General features: G+C 35.4%; 2 protein-coding genes across 3 annotated transcripts; both read right to left on the bottom strand.

Moving 5' to 3' along the window:
* Positions 1-605: 605 nt before the first annotated feature.
* LOC113304103 lies at positions 606-1,436 on the bottom strand (the record flags this gene model as incomplete). The annotated part of the gene is made up of 2 exons (XM_026553172.1): positions 1,142-1,436; positions 606-757 (listed from the first exon to the last, which is right to left on the bottom strand). Coding segments are annotated over exons 1-2 (447 nt in total), but the record flags the coding sequence as incomplete, so codon positions are not given.
* Positions 1,437-6,516: 5,080 nt separating this feature from the next.
* Positions 6,517-9,264, bottom strand: LOC113302611. Of its 2 annotated transcripts, none has more exons than XM_026551555.1 (5): positions 9,135-9,264; positions 8,605-8,707; positions 8,015-8,146; positions 7,067-7,168; positions 6,517-6,835 (listed from the first exon to the last, which is right to left on the bottom strand). In XM_026551555.1, exons 1-5 carry the CDS (start codon positions 9,236-9,238, stop codon positions 6,719-6,721), a joined length of 558 nt encoding a protein of 185 aa, XP_026407340.1. In that variant the 5' UTR covers positions 9,239-9,264; the 3' UTR covers positions 6,517-6,718. The 2 variants fall into 2 exon arrangements, with proteins under 2 accessions (XP_026407340.1, XP_026407341.1); XM_026551556.1 differs by having other exon boundaries at positions 8,605-8,644.
* Between the last annotated feature and the right edge of the window lie 2,474 nt (positions 9,265-11,738).

Raw genomic sequence — 11,738 nt, 5'->3', positions numbered from 1 at the left:
CTAGGTCATAAATTTTTTTTTTTTTTTTTTTGACAAATTCAACCTACATTAAACTTTCAGGTTCCATTACAATATTATGAGTTGAAGATTCACCCCTTTTCATATTTGTCACAATAATTTAAAAGATCTTTTTTGTCACTTTTTCCTCTTGTTCTTCATCTTCTTCAATAAAACCCTAACTATCACTCAAAACTTTCTTTTATAGGGGGTTAGTCCTCGAGTGATTTCGGGGGAGTTGAGTGTATTTTAAATCTCAGAGAGTTTGAGAGAGTTTGAGAGAGTGTAGGGAGTTTGAGAGAGTTTGGTGTTTTTGAGTTCAGGGAGTTTGGGGGAGTGTAGGGATTTTGAGAGAGTTTATTAGAGGGAGTTCGGGGGAGTTTGGGGGAGTTTGAGAGAGTTCACTCCTAATTCATTCTCTTTTAAGAAACAATAAACCCTCATTTGCAAATAACATTGATCTTTAATCAAAAGAAAAAAATAAATGAAAATGATCATATCTCTGTATCAATAGTATATTATTTTGTGTAACGAGATATTTTTTTCCCTTCAATTTAACGGTCTCCATACAATTCTAACTCCCTTTGTTCACGAATATTTTCCCACATATCATCCGCTATACTCTTTCTCCATGCATTAGCTTCTTGACGTTGTTGTTCTTGAGTTTGTTGCGTCAAAATTTCGTCGTCATTTACAAGCGTTGATGGATGGCTATCTTCCTCTTCCTCTTCCTCGACCGGAAACTCATCTGAACGGCATTCTTTTCGTAAGAAGTTGTGTAGGCCTGCACAAGCTGTCATTATCTCCGCTTGCACCTGATACGGAAATGGAGGTTGAGACTTAAAGATCAAGAAAAGAGACTTCACAACACCAAACAATCTTTCAACTACATTCCTCAAAGAAGCATGACGCATGTTAAATAATTCTTCAGCCTTTTTCGCATGATTACCCGTACCAGAAAATTCTTTCAAATGATAACGTTGGCCACGAAATGGTGTTAAACAATATCGTCGGTTTGCAAAGCCACCATCCCCCAAGTAATATTTACATGAATAAAACACAAAAAGAAAACTTCGTCAAGTAGAACCCGAAAATAACTTAACCAAAAAACTCAAAACTTCACATTAGATAAAAGTAAAATTACCTTGCGGTATTTTCAGTCCATTTCTTTTTGTCATTGCGTCGTTAAGTATTTTCGAATCATGAGCAGATCCTTCCCATCCACTGAGCACGTATATGAACTCCAAGTCGAAGTTGCAAACCGCTAACACATTTTGAGATGTAATTCCATGTCGATTCCGATAAACGGATGCATTTCTTTTCTCTACCATTGCTGGGATATGTGTACCGTCCATAGCTCCAATGCAATCCTTAAAGTAAGGATAAAATCGTGTACTCTCACGAATTTTAAATGGAGTTGCACTTTTTGGCTTAACCATCATCCTCAGAGCTATAACATTTAAAGCTCGCAACATCCTGTTGAAGTTTTTACTAACTGTCCATCGAGAGCGACCAAATGTGTCACGTATTGTGCAATATCGTGAACTTTGGCCAACAACGAGTAAAAATGTACCAAGCATTTCTTCAATAGAAACACATCTTGTATCACATAATGATGTACTTTCTCTAATGAAACAACATAGTTTTAGAAAAATATCAGGGTACATCCTATAAATTCTTCGAAAGTCTTCTGGGTCTTGACGCAAAACTCTCCTTATATAGTTATATCCAAACAAAGTAACTGGGCGTCTCATTGGTCTTTCAATACGCTGACTTTGTATGTAATGCAATTGCTTGATTATATCCATCAACCATGAATGCACCGCTGAAAGTATATTCAAAAATATGGATAGTTCAAATTCATTATTGCTGCTTACCTCTTCATCATCACTGCTTTCTTCTTCTGTATCAAAGGCTTCATCTTCACTATCAGTAGATAAATCCAAATCAGACATGTTCACCTAAAAAGATGATAAAAGTACTTTTTTTATTAGAATCATCATTATTTCAAAAGCATAAAAGTATATGTATATAGAAAATAAGCATATAGAATATAAAGTTCATAAATTCAATCATAATAACCATAAAGATGTCAATCCATAAAAATTAGTAGCAATCAATCCATAATAATAAGTTCTCAACTTGGAGAAAAAAAAAATAAATACTAATAGTTACGAAGAAAAACGATCAAATGTTGTAACTCTAAAAGCCCATTAAACCTAATAGAAACTTGCAAAGATGACAGGTTTATGATTTTAACTTTGAACCAATCCACAACTTTCTCTCTTCAGGAGTAAAACGTATGAAAAGTTCTTCTTGTGATTGTTGTCCAGCATTTCAATTACTTTCAGCTTATCTTCCAAAGAAATTTCATTCATGCCATAAACAAGATCCCATACTTGGTTATCTTTCTTATCCTTATAAATTCTACGCATTTCTTTTTCAATTTTGCGGTCTTCTTTCTCTTTCGCAATAAGAGCATGCATTGAATCAATAGAATAAGCAATCGATGAACTGTTGGCAATCAATTTCTCTAGATAATCAGACTGCCCAGTAGGATTAGTTGATGTAGAAGAGTCACCAATGTCACACCTTGGTCTTTTCTTTGGTGTCGTTTTTCTGACGGGAATTTTCATTGTGTTCATATCTTGAGTTTCATCTTTATCTTGTTCATCACTTTCCTCTAAGCCATATCCCACGTATGATACGTTAAAAGCACTATCATATTGCTCTCGTTGAGTATAATCAACATCGAAGTAATTATCTTGTTCATCTTCCTTATCACAGGTTCTAGCACTTGTACCCTCATGGGTAAGATCAACTGTAACTTTTCCAGAAGCACATTTATTCCCAAAAACAATAAGCAAGTCACCATAGTCTTTACCATTATCTTCCCTTAAGTTAGTTTGGTTTGGATGGCTCTGTTAACACACAAAATAAATAAAGGATAAAGCATGAATTAGAACTCTGCACAAAATAGAAGAAAAAAATATCAAATTAGTTGTCAGTAAGTAACACACACATACCTCAAAGTAATTGTTCCACATCTCGTCGGATCCAGTAATCATCTTGTTAGCATCATCCCAACTGAATCCAGAAGTACAAGATTTAAACAAATCCTGGTATTGACCAAATCTAGTCTTCAGCCATCTATGTTTCCCTTTATAGTTCTCAAAAGATTTGTCACAACCACATGCTTGGTTAAGTTTTGGAAGTATCTCCTCTTCCACTATTCTCTTAGTAAAACATCCACTAGTGTCTTTCTTCTTCTCAAGTGTAGCTTCTACCAACAGTTCCAATAATTTCTCAGTCTCTCGAGTTGTCCATTGTTTGTAATTCGTAGTCACTTCCGTTTCCGGTTCCGTATTCTTATTCTTCCTAACATTCTTTTTCTTCTTGTTGTTTTCAGAAGATTGGCTGTATTTTTCCATTCTATGGTGTGACATGTTAACTACATTAGTACTTAGACTAATACTAGAACTTAACAAAGCAAGAAAGAAGAGATTCTATGGTGATGAAATTCAGCAAATTTCGTCTCTTTAGAAAGCCGAGGAATCCCTCATTAACATAAAAATGATAAGAAATAAATATGGGTTTGATAGCTGTGCCCAAAGGTCTAAACCAAACAGGGCAGAAATCACGTTTTCAGGACTTGAATACGTCTTCAGAAAATTTTAGATTTCACAATCTTTACTCAAAAATTCATACAAAAATCATTGTGTGATGGAATTCAACAAATTTGGTCTTGTTGCAAAGCTAAGAAACTCCTATTTAACATAAAAATTATATCGCAAAGGAATGAGTTTTATAGATATGTCAGAATCATCTCGACAAACAGGGCAGAAATCACGTTTTCAGGACTTGAATACGTCTTCAGAAATTTTTAGATTTCACAATCTTTACTCAAAAAATCATACAAAAATCATTGTGTGATGGAATTCAACAAATTTGGTCTTGTTGCAAAGCTAAGAAACTCCTATTTAACATAAAAATTATATCGCAAAGGAATGAGTTTTATAGATATGTCAGAATCATCTCGACAAACAGGGCAGAAATCACGTTTTCAGGACTTGAATACGTCGTCAGAAAATTTTAGATTTCACAATCTTTACTCAAAAAATCATAAAAAAATCATTGTGTGATGGAATTCAACAAATTTTATCTTGTTGCAAATCTAAGAAATTCCTATTTAACATAAAAATTATATCATAAAGGAATGAGTTTTATAGATATGTCAGAATCATCTCGACAAACAGGGCAGAAATCACGTTTTCAGGACTTGAATACGTCGTCAGAAATTTTTTAGATTTCACGGTCTTTACTCAAAAAATCATACAAAAATCATTGTGTGATGGAATTCAACAAATTTGGTCTGGTTGCAAAGCTAATAAACTCCTCTTTAACATAAAAATTATATCACAAAGGAATGAGTTTTATAGGTATGTCAGAATCGCCTCGACAAACAGGGCAGGAATCACGTTTTCAGGACTTGAATACGTCGTCAGAAATTTTTTAGATTTCACGGTCTTTACTCAAAAAATCATACAAAACTCATTGTGTGATGGAATTCAACAAATTTGGTCTGGTTGCAAAGCTAAGAAACTCCTCTTTAACATAAAAATTATATCACAAAGGAATGAGTTTTATAGGTATGTCAGAATCATCTCGACAAACAGGGCAGGAATCACGTTTTCAGGACTTGAATACGTCGTCAGATTTTTTTTAGATTTCACGGTCTTTACTCAAAAAATCATACAAAAATCATTGTGTGATGGAATTCAACAAATTTGGTCTGGTTGCAAAGCTAAGAAACTCCTCTTTAACATAAAAATTATATCACAAAGGAATGAGTTTTATAGGTATGTCAGAATCGTCTCGACAAACAGGGCAGGAATCACGTTTTCAGGACTTGAATACGTCGTCAGAAATTTTTTAGATTTCACGGTCTTTACTCAAAACATCATACAAAAATCATTGTGTGATGGAATTCAACAAATTTGGTCTGGTTGCAAAGCTAAGAAACTCCTCTTTAACATAAAAATTATATCACAAAGGAATGAGTTTTATAGGTATGTCAGAATCGTCTCGACAAACGGGGAAGGAACATGTTTTTCAGAAAAATCTATACGAAAAACACTATTAGGGTTTTGACCGAGAGAGAGAGTACGCACAAAAAAAAACTATACACAATCAAAATAAACAATCATGGAGATCAAAGATATGAAAAACAATCAAAATAGTACACAAATCAAACTATAAACAATCATGGAGATCAAAGAAGAAAAAAAAACATACCTGGAAAAAACGTTTCCTCTTCTTTCTCCTATGGTTTTCTACGCACCAAACTCCTTCCCAAATCTCTACTCTTTTGAGAGATTTGTTGTGAGACCAAAATACACTAAAAACTCCTTCGAACTCCCTAAAGCAACCATCTCCCTAGTATTGTAGGGTTTTATGACTAACAGGGAGTTCAAGAGCTTTTTTTAAACTTCCGAACGACTAACAGGTGTTTTCTAGGGAGTTTAGGAGACTCCTCTAAACTCCCCCACGACTAACGGGGATGTGGAGAGACTCCCTCAAACTCCCCCACGACTAACAGGAGAAAACACAAATACATTAAAATCTCTCGAACTCTCCCACGACTAACCCCCCGTTAGTCTTTAAATATAACACTAATGATAACTCTAGTCATTAACATCTAATCATTAAAATTAACACTAATTACTAATTTTAAACATTAATCAAATAAGTGAAGTTTTGCCATTATGAAAAATGGGTGCATAAGACTGAGTCTAGTGGAGGAGGTAAGGGAGTACTTGTACAGTCGCGCCACATCATGTAGGAGGGAGGTCTTAGTCTAGTGATGAGGGAGGGAATTAAAATATAGGCGACCAAAAGTGTTTTATTTAGATAAAACGCAAAGATGGGCCCAACATCTGGTATTAATATATTTTATTATCTTTTTATTATATAATTAAAGAGAAAGCGAGGATTGAAACCACGTTTTTCATTTCTTTTCTTTTAAGGTTTCAATCCTTGCCTATTTGTAAATCCCCTCCCACATTACCTGCTTTCGAACAGAGAGAACGGTAACTTACTTTCTTTTAGTTTTGGACCACGATTTTGGGTCTCCATCATCATACCCAATTCCCTCACCAGTCAGCCCAAGGGATATACACAATTACTAATTCTGACCTCTTTTTTGTCCTATTCAATACCCTATGAAAGTTTCGGGTATTGCCCCCAATAATGCTAGGTTACCGGAGAAAATACCGGGACAAATCTCGTGATAACAGCCGACTCACCCCGGTAATATTGGGCGTGAACGTAGCATTACTCGTATTGCCCCAAATTATGGTTCCTTTATATTATAAGTACAAATTCTAGGTGGAGGCAAACCCTTTAGGTTTTTTCAAACAAAAAAATAAATAAAAAAGCAAACCCTTCAGGTGTATTGGCTCTTTTTGGGACACTTAAAAACTCTGAAGAAGATTATAAGATGCCTCAGCATTGGAATTAGGTGTGGTAGGAAGAGATAAAAACATGGGCCACAAATTTGAAGCTTTACTGTTTACAAGGCTGTTAGCTGCCAGAACAATGGTTGTAATGTGTGTTCATGGGATGATGTACACTGTTAAAAAAAATCTGACTTTAACTGTCAAAGATGAACAGCCCATACAAACTCTGAACCAAGGCAAGAAGAACTGATATGAAAAACAAATTAAAATGGATTCTTGAAATCTTGATTAGATAAGAAAGTCTGTGTAGTGCTCCACCAATACACCAGAGAAGGTTGCGCTAAGACGAAATTTTGGATGCTCCTCCAATATCCCTCCAACTGCAAAAGGAAAGAAAGTTACGCCTGTAAGCAAATAGTTGTACAGGATCGATGGTCAGGATAAATTGAAAGAAACCTAGACCCAATTACTAGGTCGTGATCAAACACAATTCTGCAAACAGTTATATGACTATATGCGGAATGGGTTGCATACATTAATATCAGGTAGTCGCATCATAGTTTGAGAAGTTGTTCCTCCCTCATGATCCCAACATGAGCTAAAAAACTGACCTGAGTTATAATGCTATCTCCTGTGCGACCTTCAATAACCAAACCTGCAGTTAAACCAAGCATTGCCCAAGTTCCATTGATTGCTTCAATTCGGCGTTGCCTCTGCATGTCCATCACTATAAGTTAGTTAGATGAACAAACAAGAATCAGATGCTTTAGCACACAGTTGTGACTAGTAAAAGATCCCCGTTTTTTATTCTATGTGCTTAGACAAGGAAATGTCAGACAATCCGTATTGAAAATACAGTTCCATGGCCTTCGCAGGATTGGCATAATACAAGGCACCATAAATTTTGGCAACCCTAATGGAGATCGAAATGCTCATCATGTATATCTTAGACAAAGTATGTCGTATAGAAGGCCAATGTAGCAGGGCTCGAAGGCCAACATGTTTATATAGACATAATTTGTACTCATCAAAAAATAAGAAAAGAACTTGTTTGTACCCTTCCAAATAAAAGTTACTAGGAAGTCATATGAGATGGAATAACATGATGCATCATCTATTAATGACCCCTGTAAGGATATCTAAGGGACTTAGGGTTGATGCTGGAGATGATCTCATCCCCAAGTTAAATCTTCATATCTATTAATCAAACAGTCAGTAAAGAATTGTCAGGCTAAGAAGGTTTAGTGTTGTAAAATTCCAGAGTATAAAACATGTACATGCTGAGCAGACAATAATCCCAGGAATGTGCCTTTGGATGATTTTGATGAAAATGTAGAGGCCTCGGGTGATCCATACGTTCATGACCTATCTCTCTCAATAATCATTGTGGATATTAGCTAATTGCTTAGATTCTACTGAGTAACGAAAACTTTAATATTCCAGAAAATGCATTTGACGAGGCTATCACCTTTATCGATCCAACGGCACCTTGAACAAATATGAAGACTGAAGAGGACAAAAAAAGTATAGATCACCAAGAATAATAAAAGTTGACTCACCCCAAGTTTCTCTCTGGCTTTGATTTCTTCCATTTGTTTAGTAGCTAAGCGTTTGGCCTCCAAAGGGTCAACCATAACAACTTCCCCAGGATTTCCTTTCCCCGCTGATACTTGAACAGGCACAATGTATACCTGTTAGAAATTATTGTCTTCAGTTGTCAACACCTAACGCTAGAAAATAAATTGACACATTGCAAAAGAGGTACTATGTATGCGAAGATATGCGGCATATGCATTAACCCAGACGGCGACAAAGGTATTTATTTCTAAACAAGCTTCCTTAAAATAAAATAAAAAATTGGGTTGTTATCGCATGTCCAGATTAACTGGCAGTCTGGCACAGAATTCACAAGTGTGAAGTACTTTAAACCCTATTATGGGTGTTGAAAAAATAATCCCCATGAAAACAATGGCAATTATCAATCATAATTAAGATTGTTTTGCATAGAAAAATCATGATTATGGATTTTGATTTTTTTTATGCCATGGTTGATTAGCAAAATCATGCAAAACATACCTAATATCTTTCAGCAAATGCAAATCGAAAAATATTGGCATTATACATGTAGAAGCCTTGGATTGGTGCATACATTAGGATTTGCCAAGAGCCATGATGCCTTGCCGTGCATCCTACGAATACCCACATTACCCACATTCGTAAGCCTTAGATTTTGGTAATTTTTCAATTCCCACCTGAACAATAGTAAGCAAATTAAAGACGCAAATGACTACCCACAAAAGTAAGCAGTAGATCAAGAACATCAAAATACATCTATTCTACTCCTCTTAGTAGCTTCAAAAATGTTCAATGATGTGTTGTTTTAGTTCTAGTCTTTAACTAAAGCACTGATCACTTGATATGTCTATCAATTGAAGCATTTTGTCTAAGGGTGTACAGTGAGAGTAAACAATTGAACAAGAGGGTTTCCTCTAGAGCTATTAAACTAAAACGTCAGAAAAACCCCACAAACTTTTCGACCTTAATTTTCTCAATCATCCAGATTAATTGAATTTTCCTTTTAAAAGATGAAGCTAAATAGAAAGAAAACATCGAGGGGTTAAACAAACCAATAATTCCATATAATAAAAATGAAGGATGACTTGATGGAGACGAACTTACTTAGAAATTGTTTTAGAGAGTGAATTAGAGAAGGATGAACGGGAGGAGGAGTTGAAGAAAGAAACACCACCACCACCATTAACTGTGAGAAGCAAAGACTCCATCTTGTTTGTTCTCCAACCACAAAGAGCTTCAGTACATTTATGTGTCTGCGAATGTTATTTAGCACATATGTGCTGTATAGAGTGTTATCCGACCTCGACTTGATTCATGTAATCTGTCATCTGGCCCCTAGTTAGCAATTCGTAATTCGGCAAACGTACGGAACGTGATATGTACGGTATTATTCGGTTTTGTAAAAGTTGAATTCGGTCAAAAATCTGGTGAACGGTTCGTGATACGGCGGTAATTCGGAACAATATACGTACGTGTATAATTCGTTTTGAAGATATCAATTCGACACCGCGAATTCGGCATGTATTAAATTAATAGAACTAGTTTTGCACCGGTGCGATGCACGGGTATGTTTCTCGATATGAAAATTTATATCGTGTTTCAAAATTAATTAATTTTATTTAAGAATATATTTTCCATGTCCTTTTTATTGGTTCTCTATTCTATTTTCGTTTGTTTTAAAATAATTGTCGGCTTTCGTGTGCAATAATATTTTTTATATACCCTTAATTTTTTGTAATTATAAAATCAGTTTTAATATAACCCAATCTAAAATCCTAACACCTTTTTTTTTATTTTAAGTATTTATAACTAAAAAATGTTGGATTATTTATACTAATAAAAATATTCATATGCTACACATATTTATTTTTGTAATAGTGTAGCATTTATTAGGAACACGCAATTGGGGGATATGGAAACTAACTGGGGGATATGAATTACTTCCCCCAACCAAAGGTGTCTGCTAAGGGGTGTTTTTTGGGCCGAAAATACTAATACACCATTTGATTAATTAAAAAACAGTATGAAAAGACTGTTATACCCTTCTCACAAAATAAAAAACTTAAAATCAAAAAACCAAAATCAATATCCCCATTTGAGTACCGGCATAGTCGTGTGTTAGGGTTGGGTTTTGAAAAAAAAAAATTCTTTCATCTTCCTCTCCTCTTCTTCATCGTTCTTCATACTCTACTATTAATCGTTAAATCAAAAATTTCTTCGTCGATTAAAATCAACCCATAAGAATGCCTCCACGAAAGAAATCAGATACCCAATCCAAATCAAAATCGATTGCTCAACAAAAATTAGAGAAAAGGCTTGCTTTGATTGCTCAAGAGCAAGAACACGAAGAACAAGAGTTATCGGACGATGAACTACTCAGAAATATGGCTTCTGTGAGAAGGTAAGTCATTTAAAACTGTTTAATTAGTGTTTCAATCGATTTGTAGCTACGGGTTTAGGTCAAAATCGCGAAACCGTAACTGAAACAGTTGAGTTTCAGTATTTCCGTCATTCAATTTAGTATGAATACCACACCGGAAACCATTACCGGCATTCGATCTAGGATGAAGACCACACAGGTAGTGTCTCCCGGCATTTAATTTAGGTTGAAGACCACGCCGGAACATAGTTTCAGTATTCTATTTAGGTTGAAGACCACTTCGGAACCTAGTACCGGCATTGATTTGAACTTTTACGAATACGCCGGTAGTGAGCTTCTAACAAACAGAAAACCCTAGGATTTTGCTTTTGGTACCGACATACGTTTTAGGTTAGATTCCATGCCGATATTGGAGTTTTGGTATCCAGGAACTTCCGAAAGAGTACCGGCATCCTCGACAATTTTTTTCAATGCCGGTATTAGGTCCCTACATGAGTTTTTACTTTCCTTATCTATCGGTACTGGTATTTTTTTTATATCAAGGAACTTCCTAAAGGGTACCGACATCCTCGACAATTACTTGTCAATGCCGGTATTAGCTCCCAGCATGTTCGATACTTTTTTTCAGTATGCCTGTTGTGATGATTCTATGCCGTAATGTGGTGTATCTATGCCGGTATTAGAAATGAAAGTTAGTTGTGTTATATTTATTTCGTGCTTCTTTTGAAATAGATCTAAAGCAAAATAAGCTAAAGCAAAGGAGGCTAACAAAGGAAAAGCTAAAGATGATGTCACTAAGAAAAGAAGGAAGGATGGTCTTGATACTCCTCAGTCTCTGCCTCCTCGAAAGAAAAACAAAAAGCGTTTGGGTGCTGATACAAGAGGGGCAATTTGGGAGAGTGGTCGTGATCGTAGTAAATGTTATAGAATTGCTCGATCAACCTCGCATGCGTTGCTATCTCAAGCATGTTTGTCAATGTTAGTGATTAAAACTATAAGTCTTGATTTATCGTCTATTATAGCTAAGTCTCGGACTAGGATAGAAAGTGTAGTTGAGCTCAAGGACTTCATGGCGATTCATCATTCAAGCAAAAGAACTACTCAAAGAACCGGTGGAACTTCTCGACAAAAATGTGTGTGAAGACTTGAACTTATCTATCACTCAAAAGTATATCTACTCTATCTCCTACTCTTTGAGACAAGAAGTTGTATGCTATATATATATATACTTGGATTACACACTTTTGGTATTTCGAGCCGAGTATACCTCGCCTATCTATATCTCGAAATATGTGTTGGTAAGCTTTTCGCTTCGCTCAAGTTTATCT

Source organism: Papaver somniferum, chromosome 8 (genome assembly GCF_003573695.1).
Source record: "Papaver somniferum cultivar HN1 chromosome 8, ASM357369v1, whole genome shotgun sequence".
In the NCBI taxonomy this organism is placed as follows: domain Eukaryota; kingdom Viridiplantae; phylum Streptophyta; class Magnoliopsida; order Ranunculales; family Papaveraceae; genus Papaver; species Papaver somniferum.
Note: the sequence above shows the minus strand (reverse complement) of the source record. Positions and strands in the feature narration are given on the sequence as shown.